General features: G+C 35.9%; 2 protein-coding genes across 2 annotated transcripts; one reads left to right on the forward strand and one right to left on the reverse strand.

The window, feature by feature from the left end:
* The first annotated feature begins 16,335 nt into the window (after positions 1–16,335).
* On the forward strand, positions 16,336–17,668 carry LOC141688894 (NAC domain-containing protein 6-like). Its single transcript, XM_074493038.1, has 3 exons — positions 16,336–16,627; positions 16,738–17,006; positions 17,123–17,668. Exons 1-3 carry the CDS (start codon positions 16,459–16,461, stop codon positions 17,561–17,563), a joined length of 879 nt encoding a protein of 292 aa, XP_074349139.1. The 5' UTR covers positions 16,336–16,458; the 3' UTR covers positions 17,564–17,668.
* Positions 17,669–18,546: 878 nt separating this feature from the next.
* Positions 18,547–20,828, reverse strand: LOC141688917 (uncharacterized). The gene has a single exon (XM_074493062.1). The coding sequence runs from the start codon at positions 20,521–20,523 to the stop codon at positions 19,273–19,275; it is 1,251 nt and encodes a 416-aa protein (XP_074349163.1). The 5' UTR covers positions 20,524–20,828; the 3' UTR covers positions 18,547–19,272.
* Positions 20,829–21,019: the final 191 nt, after the last annotated feature.

Here is a 21,019-nt window from a genome sequence, read left to right on the forward strand (position 1 = left end):
GGGACCCAAAGGTGAAAATATTTTCTAAAACCGGGAGTCGAGGATCCCGAGTAGATTTTATATATATATATATTTATATATATATATGGTTATAGTTTTCAAAACTATTAATCGAATAAGGTTTATTCGATAACTTTATTTTATTAATGAATATTATCTTGAATATTCATTCGAGGACTTATGACTCCTTTATATTATTTATTGAATATTACTTGGATATTCATTTGAGGATGTATGACTCCTTTATTTTATTTAATTAATATTATTTATAATATTCATTCGAGGTATTATGACTCAGCTTATTATTTAATGAATATTATTTCGAATATTCATTCGAGGGCTTATGACTCAGCTTATTTTATTTATTGAATATTGTTTGAATATTCATTTGAGGATCTATGACTCCGATTATTTGCTGAGATATATTCTTTATTTTATTAAAGAATAAGGTGTCGATAATCAAACTCACTTTTGATTATTCAAATAAAGATAGTACTTTCGTATAGGTATATCTTTGGATATTTAATATTCATTTCAAGTATAAGTTCAAAACTTCTACTTCAATTATTTTTATAAAGATTATTCTTTATGGAAATATTATTTAAATAATAATATTCAGATATTTTCTAATATATTGGGACTGATTTATTTTGTTAAATCAGCATTACTCCAAACATTCTTAAAAATGTTTTGCGAGTCTTCAAAATGATTTTTAAAAGTTAGAGCGGATCCCAAAACTCATTTTTATATTTAAGATCCTCCTTTCGAAGGGGATTTAAATACTCGCTCAAAACCTGAGGGATCCGGCTCTGTGGTGTGTTTTATATTCGCAACAAGGTTGCTGTTTTGATAAATGAATTGATTACTTACCCAACACTCGGGAAGTAAAATTCTTGGAACAAGTTAATCCATTAACAGGCATCGCCTGGGAAATATCGGTGAGTTCTCCTTTTCAAATAGATACGATTTCTTGGTGGAGCCGTATCAACAAGTTTCTACTTGGGGAAAGTGGGGACGAGCTTTACGTTTCAGAGTCATGGATTTCATCTGAACTAGGAGTGGCGTAAGTGGCCGAGTAGCGCCGGCCCAGCCTTATTATATTGGCCCAAATGGCCTGGAAGTTCCGCTAAGGCGGTCCATTCCTTAGGAGTTCAGTGTTCGGTTGACAAGTAAATCCGACAGGTTCTCCTCTACATGTAGAAAATGGTGGGGTTGCACTACTACAACTGATCATCGTAAGTGGTCTTCCTGGCGCGGCAAACTCCCGTAATGAGTTCATCATCCAATTGGATATTTCTGCAACACTACCCAGAGCACTTCGATAGAAAGGCTACGGTTGGGCGATTGTTGAGTGTTGGCAGGGTCAAGTTTTCAAAATGATGTTTGCATCAAATGAAGTATCTCATAACTTCATTTTATTTTGATGATATTTTAAAGGTTGAATCTATTCAAGTATTATCTTGTAGTCTCATCTATGTGATGAACTTTTGAACTAATTATAACTTGAACGGTGGTAGTTCAAGTAGTATTTGGAAAGGATATAAGTATATTGGAGTATCTTGTAACTTCATCTTTTAAACTTATATCTAGTAAATGATTATCTTATGCATGGCAAAGATTTTCAGAAAAACGTTGAGACAAGGTTAGATATATGAGATCACCTTGCAACGATATTTTTTTATACAGTTATACACTGGGACTTTGTGTATATTATGCATGGAAGAGGACTTCCAATATTTTGAAAAGTATATATGTATATATACTGAATATTTTGCGACTTCATCGCATTAAGATATCAAACTTGGTTCATTTCTTTTGACCAAGACTTTCATGAGTATTATGAGTAGGCTCATATATTGTTAATCATTATACATATTATTTTGGTGGGCTTGATGCTCACCCTTGCTTTCTTCTTTCATCACACAACATCAGATAGATAAGATGAACAGGACCAAGCTCCCAATTCGCAAGCGGATAGGAAACGTTCCGCAGCTTTCTGGAAGCGTTCAGGCCGCTGTAGCTGAGGTAGAAATTACCAATAGGCTAAGTTTTCAACTAGTAATGTACCAGACTTATGTATATTATGAATTGTAATAATGGCAAAGAAATGTAAATTTATTCAGAAACCTTTTTAAGGTGTATTGACTTAATTGTGGAATAAAACGACTTGTGATTATTTTTGGATATTCATCTCTGAGACTATAACTTGTGGTGTGTGTGTGTGTGTATATTGTGGGGTCACAGTAAAGAGTAGTTGATTGTTTAATAAGATTGGGTGTTGTTAAGGGAAGTGGAACTCGTGACAACCCGGATCCCCGACCCCGGATTTGGGGGTGTTACAGAAGTGGTATCAGAGCTAAGCGTTATAAACCTCAGAGATGATGGGACGTTAAGATAATAAGTTCACAAAGATAATAAGAACTCTTGCCAAGTTCATAGTCGGGCTACCTAACGTAGTACTGACAGTTAAAACCCTTATGGGAACCCTTATAAATATCGTGATAGGAGCGTAGTTCGTTATCGTATATGGTAGCGGGACTCCGAACCCTGAGGTTGAGGAGCAACAGCGCGATGATGTTTTATTACTAATTGGAGATCGGATTGTGGATCCGATAGAGTGTCCTAATGCAGGACCGGATGATGTTGATATTGAGGATGTAGCGGTTGAGGATGTTGTCCTAGAAGGGATAGTTGTTGAGGAGGATCTCATGGAGGATCCTGACAAGATTGGATAAAGGACCACTGATGAATTGATGACCATGGTTAGGTCGACTACCAGAGGTAGGATTGGCCGGTCACTACCGGAGGTTCGTTCAAGTTGTAAAGATAGTAGCCCCTTTAACGCGGCTTACTCGTAAGACTGAGAAGTTCGAATGGACAGAGAAATGCGAGAACAGCTTTCAAGAACTGAAGCAGAGGTTGGTGATGGCCCCTATGCTGGCGTTGCCGGATGGAAAAGGAGATTTTGTGAAGTGTAGTGACGCTTCGCACAAGGGCTTAGGGTGCGTGCTTATGCAGCACGGTAAGGTAATCGCGTACATGTCAAGACAATTAAGGTAATATGAAATTCGATATCCCCGCTCATGAGCTTAGGCTCGTGGCAATAGTTTTACCCTAAAGATTGGAGGCACTACTTGTATGGAGAGAAGTGCGAGAATTACCTAAGCCATAAGTGCTCTAGTACATTTTCACGTAGAAAGAGCTCAACATATGCCAGAGGAGGCAGTTAGAGCTAATCAAGAATAATGATTGGGAGATTCTTTATCATTCGGGGAAAGCCAATATGGTGGCTGATGCCCTTAGTAAAAAGGAGAGACTCAAGATGATAATGTCTTTTGGACAGTTTATAAGAGATTTTGAGAAAATGGAAATAGAAGTGAAGGTAACCGGAGCCGGTACCGAAAAGTTGTTTGAGATTGCAATACAGCCCGAATTATTGGAAAAGATCATATTGTGCCAAGAAAAAGTGATGAATGAAGGCAGAGAGCCAATAAATAGAGAAGAGATTAATACCGAGAAAGATGATAAGGGAATAATGAGGTATTCCTAAAGAATTTGGGTTCCAAATGTTCTAGAGCCTAAAGATGAAATCTTAGATGAAAGCTAGTTTGAGGAATAAGATTTAGAGCAAACCCTGAACGTGATAGTCAGGGAGGTCGCCATCAAGATAGAAGGAACCCATAATATAATGGGAACCCATAATATAATGAAGTGGAAAATGAGGATTGTAAATTAAAAGATGACCCCAATTATGGGGAGTCGGATGAAATATTTCATACTAAGGAAACAGAAAGTCGAGTAAGGAAAGGAGACCCGAGACGGTACTCCTATACGGCAATTCATGGACCTGTCTAGACATAACTTAGACTATTATCCCCAACCACCACCCTGAGGAAATAATGCGGTGAGAAATTCTTTCAGGACCTTTAAGTCTCTAAGCTCCCAGAGTTCCAAGGAACAGGTTGACCTAGTCGAGGCAAGAGCCTGGCTAAAGGAAATAGAGGAATCAATTGAGATTCTAAATGATTGACGAATCACAAAAGACTGTTTTTATCACTTACCCTCCTAAGAAAGAGACCACCCGCTGGTGAAAGACCAAGGAAGGCACGGAGCAAGAGATTATAATAAACTGATTTAAGTTCAGTCAATTGTTTTCGGGAAAGTAATTCCCAAAGATAAGGAGATAGTGTAAAAGCTTTAGAGCCAGAACAGAGGCAGACAAGTATGATAAATTATGAATCTAAGTTGTAAAAGTTGTCAAGATTCGTTCTGAGGACACGAATCCAGAATGACGGGATGTTTGAAATCAATGCTTATGTTGTGTTGGTTCATGAAATAATGATAAGAGAAAGGAAAATAAAAAGAAACTGAAGTGGAAGGGAATATAACGGCAATAGAGTTTGAGGAATGATAAGGGAGTTGGGTATGAGGAAACCCTAAAGACTCGTAGAAATAGAAATAGAAGAGTATGTAATCGTCAGGATGAGGGTGATTCACCATGAGTTAAAATTGATGGTTAAGGGCATAAGAGATACATATACTTTATCCCCTTTAAGTTGGGAGGATTCAAGGAAACCTTTAGATAGTTCGAAGGATAAATAATAAGGCGCGGATAGACTAAGGAGACAAGAAAGTAAGAAAGTAGGAAAATTGGATGAAGGAAGTGACCTTCAATAATGTGAAATGTAAGACCGGTGGCTCGATACTCAGAAAGGGAGACGCCAGGTATGAGAGGTATCCCAACATTGAGGTGACTGTTGAGATAAACAACAAAAGTAAATAAGGAATTATTAAGAAGAAGTTCACGTTGAACACGACCAATATCACCCAGAACATCCCTGTTGTCATTACCAAATTAGGCAAGCAAAGCGAAAAAAAACCGTTGTTATCTTTTGGAGGCCATATGGATTGACCTCAGTTTGAATAAGGATGTTATTGTGAAATTAAGTATAGACTATCGAAGTGAGAATGATTGAATAAGGTAATCTATCAAGTATATATGACTTGATTTATCCATGGAAGAGTGTAAGTATCTTTTAAAGGTGGAATTAAGGATAAAACCCCGATAACTTGAAATGAATCCTAGGGGAATGCATAAAGGTTGGCATTTCACCCTTAATAGGGACAACATGAGTTTTGACAGTATGAATTGGAAAGGATTAAGGTAACAAGAACCTTTAAGAATCAGTGGAGAAATTCTTCAGAAGTATATAGACAATGATTCTGGTATTAATAAATGGTATCTTGATATGCCCTGTATCCAGGGAATACAGGAGGAACGATTCAAGGATGACCCTAGAGGTTTTACAAGGAGAAAGGTAATATTCAAAATTTTCAAGAATAGAAATGTTGATAAAGGAAATATGACGTAATTATATTGATGCCAAGTGAGGCACGTGTTAAACCACGAGGAGGTATGGATCGAACCAGTAATGGTCGAAATTGTTCAGGGCAATTAGGACTTAAGATAAGATGTTCTAAGTATAAATTGAGAGTCAGTCGTGACAGTGATTAACCTCTAAAGACTGAGGCAATAACTTATGGAAAAATGGTGATATTTTTTTTATTTACTCATCAGATATTAAAGAAAAGCATTTTCACATAAGCTGTGATTGAAATAAGGTAGAAAATTTATTTGGAGGTGGTTAAAATGACATTGACTGTAAGGAAATTGTACTATCAGGAAAGGCCAAAGAGGTGGCCGACACTTTAAAGGTAAGAGGATAATTATAGGCGCTTGTGCCAAAAGAATACAGTGATGATGGTTAAAGCTATGAAGGTTGTATTATGGTTTGGAAGATTGACATTCCTTCTGATGACTGTGCAATACCCAACCGTAATAGTAGTTGGTAAAGGTTTAATTCGTGTAATCGCCATGAACGGGCTATCTATCTTAGAAGGTCCTATCTTGAGATAAGCCAGGACTATGTTTCAAAAAGGACTAAACAAACCTTTGAGATAAGTCTTCTATTGAAGGCATATGATTACGAATGGTATTAACCTGCTATCGTTGCTTTGAGCGAAACTCTTCTGCAATTTTATCTGCTTCATGTCATGTATGTATGTCAGAATCAGGAGTGTACTCCATGAATCATGAATGGTGATTATGTTACCTCCTTAGAAGGATTTGATACGACATGTATGGACTCCGTATGGTTAGATATTAAGACTTCATGGAAAATGAACGACTACAGTAGGTCAGTGGTGGACCATAGTAAGGCAGCAATGATTCTGCGAGTATTGAGCTGAATACAACCGTGAGAGTTGTATTGGAATGGGTGTTGAGATTGAGTACCACTAATCGGGTCGTGGTAGTGTATAAGTTATCATTGATAAACTAATTAAGTAGAGTATCTACCTAGTGAAATATTTATTCTTTCTTATCAATAGAGAGCCATATTATTATACGAGGAAGGTTGCGATGCAAGCATAGAATTCTAGTAACGATGATTACTAGAATGAGATCCCAGGTTCGATTTTCGATATCGAGGGAGTTTCAAAGGTAATTATGTATAAGCTAGAGGAAGTGCATGGGTCCATAGAATGATGGACGGAATAGCAAATATTTAAGCATGTGAAATGCGATGTGATAATACTCGATGTTGATATAAATACATATATGTTTTGTTCTCCTATGACAAACCTCTATAGTTCAGAGGTAGGTTCTAAGCCAGATATTTTGTGGCAGTATATTTTTTTTCATATATACAATTCTCTTCAATTCGTTCTTTTCTCTTCTTTTCATTTCATGTAAGCTGAGAAGAACAACCCTTCCAGAAAGGGGAGGTATTGCCGAATGACTATCTATCTGTGTGATAGAAGCCTAGTAGGATACCATCTATTGTTTAATTGCTTGTCAAGTACTAAAGGCTGGCCACCTTCTGTACTAACTATGCGATATAACAAGTGTTCATGATCATAGTGATCTCTCAATAAATTCTTTTACTTCTATATGAAGGATTAAGCTTTCGAAAATAGAAGCAACTGAAAAAGGATAATAAAGTTGTGGTAGTATTCGGAATGGAAACACATTCGTGATACTAAGGTTGACGTGGTTATTAAAAGGTTATAGAACGCTAACGAGCAAAAGTATAACCAGTATAATATTAGGAACGGAAGGTGATAGCGATTACGAACTGGAAAAGAATGGGTATTGAGAAGCAAAAGCTATAATGATTAGAAGCTATGATGAGAGTCTGTGTAATAGACTTGAAAGAATTTGGAATGATCACTTAACGCGGATTAAGTTATCTTACGACAATAGATCATATGTCAGTATTGAGTTATCGCCTTATGAGATCCTTGAGGGAAGACAATGTCGATTTCCCTTATGTTAGGATGAAGTTGTAGAGCGCAAGATGCTCGGACCCGCAGTAGTCCAAAGGACCAGGGATATAATAGATCTAATCAGAGGACGACTGGTAGTAGCCAGGAAGGACATAAGAAGTATGTCGATTTGACACGAAAGGACAAAGAATAGGAAGGAGGCAACCTTGTATTGTTAAAAGTATTCCCTTGAAAAGAATTAATGAGATTCGGAAAGAAAGGAAAGCTAAGTCCACCAATTGTTGGACCCTTGAATATATTAAGAAGTATTGGAAAGTTAGCATATGAGCTAGCCTTACCCCAGAACATGTAGCAGGTCGTAACGTGTCTCACGTATCAGTGTTAAGGAAGTGTAATTCAGATGTCAGATAAATAGGGGCATATGAGCGCATAGATATGCAACCCGACGTAACCTATATGGAGCAACCAGGAAGGGTTGTAGAGTGAAAAGGGAACAAGTGCTTAGGAGAAGGGTTATCAAACTATTCAGAGTTTGATGGAAGAACCACAATGTGGGAAAATTTATTTGAGAGTTAGAAAGTGTAATGCTAAGAAAGTATCCCAATTCATTTTCTATCTGATTCCGGGACGGAATCCTTTTAAGGAGGGGAGACTGTAATAACCCCAATTTTTGGGAAATTTTGAAACCCTTATGAATAGTGTTTTTGCTGAATGAGAAAACTTTTCATGCCACACTATGTAAGGGTTCTGATATGGATATTCTGGGATATTATTAGTACTCTATGTAGTATATAAGTGTATGTAAAGATCGTCAGAATCCAATTCCGAACACTTTGGTTTTTCCCGGAAATACCCTAGATGCGGAAAGAATTGAGTATAAGGTAACAGGATAAAAATGATTTAAATTAAAGGATTATAATAGAGGATCATAAAAAGGAATATAATGTACTGAGAAAGGTTAAGGGAACCTAAGTAATAAGATCCCGGGTATGATCCTTCAAACGATAAACGAGAACGAAAGTTAAGCGAACCGTATAACAGATCAGCGGTCATTAGGCAAACAATTAGGAAGTTAATCAAAGGGATTAGAGAGGATGATGTCACCCAACCAATGAGAAGAGGACAAGGAGGGGAGGATGACATCATGAGGATGACACAAGCATGACATGGGAAGGAAGGAGATGTGGTGGCTTTTTAACCACACAAAATCAAGGGCAACTAGGTAATTTACTAAAACAAACACAAAAATCAAACCAACCAAGCCAAGCAAATCATTTTTCATCAAAATCAAAAAGAAACCAAGGCATTGTTCTTCATGCTCTCGGCCAAAACAGAACCAGCACACTAAAACTGCTGTATCTCCTTCATGTTTCACTCAAATATTGTGTTCTATAGCTCATTGGAAAGGTATTGAGATGACCTACAACTCTTGTTCACAAGTCTCGTCCAAATAATCATGGTAAGACCCTCATTTTTACAGTTCTTTAAATCGGACTTTTAGAAACTTCAAAGCCTAACTTTGTGTTCTTGATTTCTTTGGAAAGATCAAGCTTGTAGGAGGCTCCCTAAGGCTTCCTAGCAACTTAACACCTCCCAAGGAAGGTATAAACTTCAAACCCTAGCCTTTACTTTATTTGTTAGTAAGTTTAATGGTTGGTTTTGTGAAATGAGAAGCATGGATTGTGATTATTAGTAGTTTAGTTTGATTTGGAAGTGTTTTAGTAATTGAAGCTTGATTATAGTTCATAGGTCTTGATTGTGGTTGTTTGAGTTGAAAACCTTGGAGATTATGGACTGATGTGGTATGGTTTCGGTGAAGTTTTGTTGTATTGATGGTTATGAGTTGGTTGGTGGTTAATTGGAGTAGTTTAAACATTGGTAATCGCGTAAACATAGCCGTCGTAACGTCCGATTTTCTTTAGACTGTTTTTGTGCATAACATTAGGACCCGAGGACCCCCTGCTAGATTATTACCACTGCCATGTTTAGATAGCTCATGTTACGAGCTTCGTTTTGATATGTAGTTCGTTCGATTCCGATGCACAGTTTAGGAGAAACGACCGTTTTAAGTAACGGCATTTCGCGAACGAAACATTTCCCCTCGCCTTACTTTGAAACCTTGGTTAAGGACCTTAAATGACTAATTGGGGTAAGAAACATTTATGGTAAGTGTGTTAGGCAGTTGGTAAGACACTCGCAAAGGAATCGCTTTAAAACTCGTAAAGGTTAAATTATTAAAAATGGTGGAGCCGAGGCTACTCGAGTGACTTAAGCGAGTCAGTAAGCGCAAAACAAGCGTTAGAGTCTAAGTTAGTTAAAGTATAGATTTACAAGTGACTTTGGTTTAATTCCAACTTACTTGTTGTTTATAGATTACCAGACTCGTCCCGAGCCATTCGTAACCCCCAGTCGCTCAGGCAAGTTTTCTACCCGTTATACTGTTGTTGTGATGTATATATGTATATGCATTATCTTGTGATAGATGCATGTTGGTTAATTAGCAAATTTTGCGATATATTGAAGCATGCTGATATGGTATATATATGCATGCCTGTTTCGTGTTCTTGTCATATATATCTGTTGGTTCAGTTGATAATACCTATGCTAGAGAATAGCGGTAATTTGCATATACCCTTAGTATAGGGACCCAAAGGTGAAAACATTTTCTAAAACCGGGAGTCGAGGATCCCGAGTAGATTTTATATATATATATTTATATATATATGGTTATAGTTTTCAAAACTATTAATCGAATAAGGTTTATTCGATAACTTTATTTTATTAATGAATATTATCTTGAATATTCATTCGAGGACTTATGACTCCTTTATATTATTTATTAAATATTACTTGGATATTCATTTGAGGATGTATGACTCCTTTATTTTATTTAATTAATATTACTTATAATATTCATTCGAGGTATTATGACTCAGCTTATTATTTAATGAATATTATTTCGAATATTCATTCGAGGGCTTATGACTCAGCTTATTTTATTTATTGAATATTGTTTGAATATTCATTTGAGGATCTATGACTCCGATTATTTGCTGAGATATATTCTTTATTTTATTAAAGAATAAGGTGTCGATAATCAAACTCACTTTTGATTATTCAAATAAAGATAGTACTTTCGTATAGGTATATCTTTGGATATTTAATATTCATTTCAAGTATAAGTTTCAAAACTTCTACTTCAATTATTTTTATAAAGATTATTCTTTATGGAAATATTATTTAAATAATAATATTCAGATATTTTCTAATATATTGGGACTGATTTATTTTGTTAAATCAGCATTACTCCAAACATTCTTAAAAATGTTTTGCGAGTCTTCAAAATAATTTTTAAAAGTTAGAGCGGATCCCAAAACTCATTTTTATATTTAAGATCCTCCTTTCGAAGGGGATTTAAATACTCGCTCAAAACCTGAGGGATCCGGCTCTGTGGTGTGTTTTATATTCGCAACAAGGTTGTTGTTTTGATAAATGAATTGATTACTTACCCAACACTCGGGAAGTAAAATTCTTGGAACAAGTTAATCCATTAACAGGCATCGCCTGGGAAATATCGGTGAGTTCTTCTTTCCAAATAGATACGACTTCTTGGTGGAGCCGTATCAACAAGTTTCTACTTGGGGAAAGTGGGGACGAGCTTTACGTTTCAGAGTCATGGATTTCATCTGAACTAGGAGTGGCGTAAGTGGCCGAGTAGCGCCGGCCCAGCCTTATTATATTGGCCCAAATGGCCTGGAAGTTCCGCTAAGGCGGTCCATTCCTTAGGAGTTCAGTGTTCGGTTGACAAGTAAATCCGACAGGTTCTCCTCTACATGTAGAAAATGGTGGGGTTGCACTACTACGACTGATCATCGTAAGTGGTCTTCCTGGCGCGGCAAACTCCCGTAATGAGTTCATCATCCAATTGGATATTTCTGCAACACTACCCAGAGCACTTCGATAGAAAGGCTACGGTTGGGCGATTGTTGAGTGTTGGCAGGGTCAAGTTTTCAAAATGATGTTTGCATCAAATGAAGTATCTCATAACTTCATTTTATTTTGATGATATTTTAAAGGTTGAATCTATTCAAGTATTATCTTGTAGTCTCATCTATGTGATGAACTTTTGAACTAATTATAACTTGAACGGTGGTAGTTCAAGTAGTATTTGGAAAGGATATAAGTATATTGGAGTATCTTATAACTTCATCTTTTAAACTTATATCTAGTAAATGATTATCTTATGCATGGCAAAGATTTTCAGAAAAACGTTGAGACAAGGTTAGATATATGAGATCACCTTGCAACGATATTTTTTTATACAGTTATACACTGGGACTTTGTGTATATTATGCATGGAAGAGGACTTCCAATATTTTGAAAAGTATATATGTATATATACTGAATATTTTGTGACTTCATCGCATTAAGATATCAAACTTGGTTCATTTCTTTTGACCAAGACTTTCATGAGTATTATGAGTAGGCTCATATATTGTTAATCATTATACATATTATTTTGGTGGGCTTGATGTTCACCCTTGCTTTCTTCTTTCATCACACAACATCAGATAGATAAGATGAACAGGACCAAGCTCCCAATTCGCAAGCGGATAGGAAACGTTCCGCAGCTTTCTGGAAGCATTCAGGCCGCTGTAGCTGAGGTAGAAATTACCAATAGGCTAAGTTTTCAACTAGTAATGTACCAGACTTATGTATATTATGAATTGTAATAATGGCAAAGAAATGTAAATTTATTCAGAAACCTTTTTAAGGTGTATTGACTTAATTGTGGAATAAAACGACTTGTGATTATTTTTGGATATTCATCTCTGAGACTATAACTTGTGGTGTGTGTGTGTATATTGTGGGGTCACAGTAAAGAGTAGTTGATTGTTTAATAAGATTGGGTGTTGTAAGGGAAGTGGAACTCGTGACAACCCGGATCCCCGACCCCGGATTTGGGGGTGTTACACTTTCCATGGGGTGAAAGGGCCATTCTTGAGAATCTGAACATATAATGGATTGTCCATCTTTATAAACAGCATTTTTTCCATAATGTGTAGTTAGATATGTCAAAGGCAGGAATCTTGATATTGCTAATTTTCTGTGTATTCATTATTCCAAGATCTTTAATCTGTTTGCTTTCAGATTTTGCTCTGATATCATCTGTTAGGTAATGAATACAATACAGGGGGTGAATGTGTTTTAGACAATTTTAAAGGCTTTTTGATATTTTTTTAACTTGGTGATCAACAATACTTTAAAACTCACTTGATTTTGTATTAAAATCAAGCTAGTATTTTGCAACAAATTCTGGGTTCTTTTGAAGTAAAGAACTCAGCTTCTTCCATGAGAGAGTTACAAAAAATTCTAGATATGTTTGATTACTGTTAAAAGTAAAGGACCAATGTTTACTTTATAGATTAGTAAACACAGGTTTACACAACATGCAATAGAATGTACTAAACCCTACTTTAAGTTATCTCTAAAACTTTCCATTTCTGGCTTAGTGTATCTTTGCGAATTCTGTGAATCTGTGACTTCCCTTTGTCAGTTAATATTGACCTTTGATCTTTCACTCTTCAAACTGCTTTTGTAGACTTTTCAATCTAAGTGATTAGATCATTTGTTGATTGATAATCTTGAATATTTAACTTGTCCGCATTCTGTACTTGAGCTTCATATCGAGATCTCCAGTGTGAACCTTAGAGAACTGACATCTCGATAAGTATAATGGCTTATCGAGATATCATAGTTCTCTATAAGTGTTTTAACTTGTCGAGGTCTCTGAGTTTTCTATAAGTGAACTTGGCTTGTCGAGGTCTCCCAATTTCTGCATGTAGAAATGACTTGTCGATATCTCTGAGATCTCTATAAGCATTTTGACTTGTCGATATCTCTGAGATCTCTAATGAGAATTTGACTTATTGATATCTCCAATCTTCGTGTTTTCATTTGGCTTTTCGATATCTCTGAGTTCTCTAATGCAGAAATGACATGTCGATATCTCAGAGATCTCTATATACATTTTGACTTGTAGATATATCTAAGATCTCTAATGATAATTTGACTTGTCGATATCTCCAATCTTCATGTCTTCATTTGACTTGTAGATATCTCTGAGACTTCTCTATGAGCTATTCTGGACTTCTCGATAAGTCATTCTGGAGTTCTCGAATGACTTCTCTATATGACTTGATATGCGACTTATAGATATCTTGACTTAGAATATTTTTTCCAATACAGATTTATTCAACTCCAAGCTTCTTCACAATTTCTCTGAGGCATGATCTTCTTGATCTTCTTACAGAGTTTATTCTTAGGCTTGAGACTGTTTATAGAAAAATACTCCAGTCTAATCTTTGACATTTTATGGACTCAAGTAAGACAGTACAAAACACAAATTTAGATTATCATACAACTAATTCTTAGGGCTGTCAATTTGACTTGGTCTTGTTATAGTACAAACATGTCTTGCACAACACAAAGACGCCTTCGATTGAAAAAAAAACAAATTCCTGAAAATTCATCAAGGGATGAGCTGGATGACTCCAATTCGAAATTACCCGGGGAACGGGATTTTGCCCCTCGACCGAAAGGACGCTTAGAAAATTAAGTACCCAGTGGTGAGCTACATTATTATCGGTGAAAAACTATACTGCTGATCTGCTACTCAACCATTGTTAAGATATCTAGATTCAGAAGAACAACTAATGGCTCTAGAAGCAGTGCATGAAGAGATATGTGGAGAACATCTTTCCAGTAGATTTCCCGCCTTCGCCTAGATGGAAATCAATGGCCTAGTGGAGACAGTTGAACTCCAATCATGGGTATCCGCGATGGGATAGTTGTCCGCTTTAATGGGTCCTAGTTCCCCATGACGCTGCCACGTATCCAGCCGATTCAAGGCCAAGACAGAAGGAACGTCCTAGGGTTTTCACCCCAAAATGGGCCATGATTTATTTCTATCGACCGACCGATGGGCCGACCGAAAAATAGGGACATGTTAGCAATAGGCCCAATAAGGCCCAACGAACGAATACCCAATGATCAAAAAGACCATTGGGCCGAAGGCCCATCAAGCTGCAGGCTCGAAGGTCCAACGAGCCAACCAACCGTTGGAAGGTGATGTAAAACCATAACGTCTTCACCTTTTCCTCCTCAATCATTATTCCGTATCTTTATCATAACGGACAAACATTAATTATACAGGTTTGATGGGTATAAATAGAGGATTGAAGTAAAAAACTATGTACACTCTTTACACACTCAAATACTCTACCACTTTCTTGTATTCTCAAACCTAATTTACACTCAGATAACTATTCTCACAATAGATATGAATTAGGGGACAATCCCTCGAATTTTCTTCCTTTTCAGGTTTAAACTGAAGGGAATTCTAAGACGAACGAAGGATATTCTTGCATCCGCAAAAATCAGAAATCTAGGCGTAACAGTATTTTTACAAAAATAAAACATAGAAAAAATATAACTCACAAATTAACATGAATGTAACAATAAAAAAAATAAACCATACATTTACACAAATTAAAAATAAGTTGTGACCTTTTTAAGGACAGCCTTAAAATTAGTATATTTTGTGGAGCATTTTTCTAAAATGGTATTTTCTAAGTTTTTTTTGAATAACTAAGTTTATACGCCTTTAAAATAAGTATATGTTCTCAGAAAGGGAGCAATAATGGAAGGCAAAATCCGGAAAAAAGGAATTCTTATCCCTTGATTATCTCGTAATGCTGTCATAAGATTACTATTTAATAAACAAATTTTCTATTAGGTGCTCATGAATATATAATAAAAACTTAAATATCAAATTTTTATCTATTAATGACAATGTGCCCTACATAAAAATCATCATCAATAATAAATAAATACCAAATCAAAATTTATATGAAAGTAAATGTATTTGTTTATGACCACACACTAGATAAAATAAAAGTTGGTTGGAGTATTTTTTTTAAAATATTGGAGTAAGTCTAATCATGTGGTGTTGATATATATATATATCTGTATATTATAGAGCATGATGTATAAAATAATATATTTTATAATATTTTTATGTAATATTTTACTTGTAAAACATGAGTGCTCTCAAACTTTTAAAAAATGGTGTTATAGTACACAACTCATATTTGATTAATTCACTTTGTAATGGTATCGACATATTAATAGAAGATAATTATAAAATGTACGATTAAGAATAATACTATGACCATTTCAACGGAATAACAATGAGATTGATGAAGAACAAAGACATTTGAATGGAAAATATGTGAGTGGGCAATTGATTGATAGATAGGATAGGAATTTCCAGGTAAAAGTCCAAAAACAAGTATAGTAAATCAAAGAGTCAAGACAAATCAAGACCAGACTCACAGATGCTTGGGTGCCTCCTCAGTCATCAACACAAAACTTCTAGTCCTTAAACCGCGTGGTTCCACTGCTAATGACTCCTCTTTCACATCACTAGAAGATGACCAATTTGGCCTTCTTCTCTTTTTACGACCGTTAGATCAAATATATCCAATTATATCGGAGGAATTCGAGAGCATAATAGCCTGAATTCCCGACTAATTCATTATACCTAACGTTAAATTTCTTACTAATAGCGCCAACTGTGTTAGAAAATCGAGTGTATTTCTCTAACTATATATTTTACACCCGTATTAAATATATCCGATCACATTAGAGGAATTCGAGAGTAAGTTAACCTGAAATCCTAACTGATTTATTATAGCAAACGGTAGATTTTTACTAATAGCCTCGCATGTGTTAGAAAATCGAGTGTATTTTTAAATTATGTATTTACACCCGGTCCTTAAAAATTCGGGTTTGTCATCAAGACCGATTAAACTAACCAGGATTCCAGAATCCAAATGCACATATTTACACAGTAACTTCAGGCAAAGACTTCATTTTTCCAGGTCTTCTCTGATCTCTGGAGTCTGGAGCCATAACTCATGAGTGTGGGGACATGAGTCAATGTCACCAACAATTTTCTTCATATAAAATCTTGGTATTTGCTGCCAACTATTAGAATTTATAACACATAGGCATAGCAGAAACAGGAGTAACATACAACAAGTAGCAAAAAAAAAAATTAAGTAAACAGATAATACTAACACACCTAGACTTGGCTCCTTTGTGCATATGGGTGAATCACCACCAACAAAGCTTGAATTACCCGGCTTTCGGTTCCATCCTACCGAGGAAGAGCTTATCGAATTCTACCTCAAAAACACCATTTACGGGAAGAAACTGCACTACGATGTCATTGGTGTACTCAATATCTACGGTTATGATCCTTGGCATTTGCCAGGTGTGTAAATGTCGATAATTTCTTCGTTCTGTAAAAAGTTAGTTAATTTTGGTTATGGTGGTTGAGGTATCTGTGACTGACTAAATTTGTAACTGAAATGCATATTACAGGGTTGGCAAAGATTGGGGAGAGGGAGTGGTATTTCTTTGTGCCAAGGGACACAAAGCATGGGAGTGGAGGGAGGCCTAACAGAACTACGGCAAATGGGTTCTGGAAGGCCACTGGTTCTGATCGCAAGATTGTTACTTTATCCGAACCTAAGAGGGTCATTGGACTAAAGAAGACTTTAGTTTTCTACAAAGGAAGAGCACCAAGGGGAACCAAAACTGATTGGGTCATGAATGAGTATCGGTTGCCTGCTTCATGCCCTCTGCACAAGGTAATCTTGGACAAATTTCGCATATCCTAGATAAAAGTTAAATGTCGATGAGGACTGATGTTATAACTTTTTCTTACTTTTTACTTATGTAATGATGCATGGATTTACAAATACAGGACATTGTGTTGTGCAAGATATATAGGAAGGCTACATCACTAAAGGTGTTGGAGCAAAGGGCAGCAATGGAAGAAGAAATAATGAAAACAAATGCCAATACCTGTTCTGATTCTCCATCTCCAGAAACAACATCACCGTTGATGGACACCACCGCCTCATTTTCAAGCAAAGACGAAGAATTGGCAGTAACGGGAGTAAGGGAATCGTTTATGAAGGAGGAAATCGTCGAAGAAGAAGAAACAATGCTATCTTTCATAGGTAATGAAGCTGGGGAGAATATTAAATGCTCAAGTCTACATTTGCCAACTGGTATGATGAACTTGGATCTCCAATTGCCAACATTTAGTACCCCAGACCCCTTTGTCACGCCATTATGTAGCCCTTGGCTTGACAACTGGTTCATCACATATGTAACCTCTCAAGAATTGTATAATGCTTGAAGTGATGAGTTCAGCACCGATTTCTTCTTTTTCGTTATCATCTATTTCATTTTTATTACTTTATAAATTGCTCAAGGTGCATGCATCATATTTTTAACTACATAACGCTTCTGCGTGCTTTAGGTTCTCAAGGACAATCTTCATTACCTAATTAACAACCGCAAAATATATAATCGTGAAATCTTGAAAAATTCGATGAACATCCATAAGAAGAGTTTGGCACATATCACTACATGCAAGAACAAGCACAAAAAATGAGTGGATAAAGATAAATATAACGCGAAATGTGGCTCATTACTAACACATGTCTAACACACAATTACATTTTATCTTATTACCCTCTATCTAAGAAACATCCAAACTGAAAATTGTAAGGATTTAATCTGCTAATCAAATTGCTCTGAAGATTTTCGGATCCTCTATTAACAATTAGTTACCTCTAATATATTGCATACATAGTTTACATACTGAACAAAGGAACATAGAATCATACATACTAATCATTCGTTCTGTGCAGTTGTATATCATAACTTTTGCAAGGCATACAAACGTTAAAACAAATATTGATCAATCACAATTTAGTCTTGTGATTGTTAGGTGCACGACCCATCTATACCCTACTCAAGTGATAATGTCTCTTACATGACTAAGTGGACTCTACCATTTGGATTAGTGATATGTTTCAATGTACTTGTCTTGTTTATTGTCTAGACAGCACATAATACTATAAGGGCTTACGGATTTCTCTGTAACAAGTCTGCATATAATAGATATAGAATAAACAAGACAAATACATGCTAAATCACTAATATTCTGACGAATAATATATATTGTAATATAAATGGTGAATTATTTATGACCATTTTAATATTATTTAGATGATTAACCATGACAAACTCTCAGCGTTATGAACTGTCTTACCAGTGAAACAGATGATGTCGCAAGAGATGTAACAATTGCTTTTTCGAATATCTTATAAAATTAATAATAAAACTGTTGTCTGTGATAATTGGTTATCCTATACCCACAGTTGGATACTTGGATTGTATAACTAGAAACCAATACTTTCAAGACTATAAAGATGAAGTTGATTGCCTAAGGCTGGGACTTGAAAGACTACCTGTCCACAGAAATATGCTCTTTCAGCAAACGCAGTGGTACACCACCGAATGTAAAAGACTAGAAATATGCTCATCCACCCGACTTCTACAGAAACACGGATACTGCAATTGTTATAAGTTGAGCAATTAGTTGTCTTCATGTTATATACAGCAAATAGTGTGGGATGACTGTCAACATATAGCTTAACTATTGATGTTTGATCATATACGCCTAGCTATTCCCAGTAATTTGACAGTAAAGTACAAATTCGGAGTATGAGGCTCAACTAATTGATTCTAAGACCTGCTGCAAGACGAAAAGAAAAGCCACAAACCAGAAATTCCAATCCGTCACGTCTCTAATATATTTGTAAACAACACCCCTTATTCTGCTCCTAAAAAGCCATGGAGCTATTCAAATTACGAATATAATTAATGTATAATGCAATTTTAGCAAATTAGCAAAGTATACATCACTAACATCAAAATATTTGTAATAATATAACCTTGAATTAAACTAGACTGAGAGTGTTTGTCTTAAGAATTCATTCTCTTCACCTCCCTTACAATGATATCGTTGATCAAATCTTCTCCTACCTGATCGGCTGATCATCTTTGCAAGCCTAATCTTCGTACCCACGGTCGTTTTGGTTGACCAAATCGTCTCCTTGCTGAATTGCTTTTATTCCCTAAAACTTCTTCTCTCTGGTCATCTTTGTTAGCCGAATCTTCTACTACTCCCTGAGCATCACAACTGTTAGCCAATTCATTCCCCCAATTTTCTTCTCTAGCTTGTCCTTGCTCCATGGCATTACTAGTGTCAATGGACTCCTTACACTTTGTATGTGTACTCTGATCTACATCATCTCCAAACATTTGACGCAATACATCAAAATTGATACTTGAACTCAGCTTCTTCTTACCACCGCATAAAACCTGGACATCGTCTTCTCTTGGAACAACAATACTGCATTTTTTCGCACTAGTGGAAGCATCCGATCCACTACTAAAGTAATCAGAAAGCTTCACAAACTTGTCATAACAAACATGACAAAGACAAAACTTTTCAGTGTTATGTGGACAAAGAAAATCCACATTCCCCATCATATATTGGCCATTTAGATCTTTATACTCCTCCACGACGCTTCTAAACTCATGAGCCAAGTAGGAAAACCCTAGTTTCCTACACTTAACCAAATTTTCACCCAAAATATCCTCAAAAGCAGGAACAAAATTATCAACATCCAACACGTCCAGCCGATTAAAATCAGCAGCCATATATACAGCCGCAGCACACAAGCCACCAAGTCTCTTCTGATTTCCTGCATAATTCGACTTAATAGCAGCTAAAATCCGCAACGCAGTCAAGGAAACATTGAAATTATTGTCCTTGAACAACGCAACCGTAAATCGATGAATAAAGAAAACAGGATCAACAATGCTAGGTGGCCTAAAGCCACGAATTTCATCGATCAAAAAGTCGTAGACATCTAAAAACAAAAGGGCAACATAATGCACACTGACATGCATATGCATTGACAAGTCGAAGAGCATAATTGGAACATCGTTGGCACGACAACCAATGAATAAGCAAATAGCTGCAACTGCAACTATATCACGACATTCAAAATAAGCAGAAGCTTTTTGGTAACATAGCATAGCATCCTGAATAGCGTAGTCGTCGTAAATACCTAGATTCGGCGCACAAGTGTGCACCGGGTGTTGTTCCCGCGGGGATTCGGGAGCCAAGTCATCTATACGTAAGATCAGACCGCACACTTTACAGCCTAAGTAGTACCTTGACAAGTACGAAAGTTTGCGATTTGTTTCACATATACGGCACCAAAACACCTCCTCCATTGATTTTGATGCTGCTATTTGCGCTCTTGCACAATCCTATTATAAAACCTACACTTTGTTCACATATATAAAATACGGGCCTGTAATGTAAGTTATAACCCACGGGCTTCCTTTAGGATTTTTTATATTTTCTAATATATTTATACAGCTCTATATATAATAATGTTAATCATCAAATACTTTCTTTCAAAAAAGAAAAGTCCATCATATATACTCAAATTATTTAGTTTTAATTTGTTATTAGCAGGGATAACTAAAAAAATAACCAAAATTACAAATTATATAATAATACGGTTATAATAATGTAGTATAGATCTATATTGTACAACTTTTATGGGACATAAACGGGATATAATTCATAATTTGGTAAACTATAAACTAAATCAATATATAATTAAATTGTTTACTTTTAATATATCATTATGTATAAATTAAGTTGTTATATCACTAAATTATTTCATTTTAATGGGAATCTCCCTGTTGGTTATGGTTGCGG

Source organism: Apium graveolens, chromosome 10, assembly GCF_009905375.1.
Source record: "Apium graveolens cultivar Ventura chromosome 10, ASM990537v1, whole genome shotgun sequence".
NCBI lineage: Eukaryota > Viridiplantae > Streptophyta > Magnoliopsida > Apiales > Apiaceae > Apium > Apium graveolens.

Bases quoted from the DNA above. Each gene is read 5' to 3' on its own strand.
- LOC141688894 (XM_074493038.1), top strand. From the start codon at position 16,459: ATGGGTGAATCACCACCAACAAAGCTTGAATTACCCGGCTTTCGGTTC. The intron at 16,628-16,737 runs GTGTGTAAATGT...TGCATATTACAG, and splicing joins TGATCCTTGGCATTTGCCAG to GGTTGGCAAAGATTGGGGAG. The intron at 17,007-17,122 runs GTAATCTTGGAC...TTACAAATACAG, and splicing joins CTTCATGCCCTCTGCACAAG to GACATTGTGTTGTGCAAGAT.
- LOC141688917 (XM_074493062.1), bottom strand. From the start codon at position 20,523: ATGGAGGAGGTGTTTTGGTGCCGTATATGTGAAACAAATCGCAAACTT.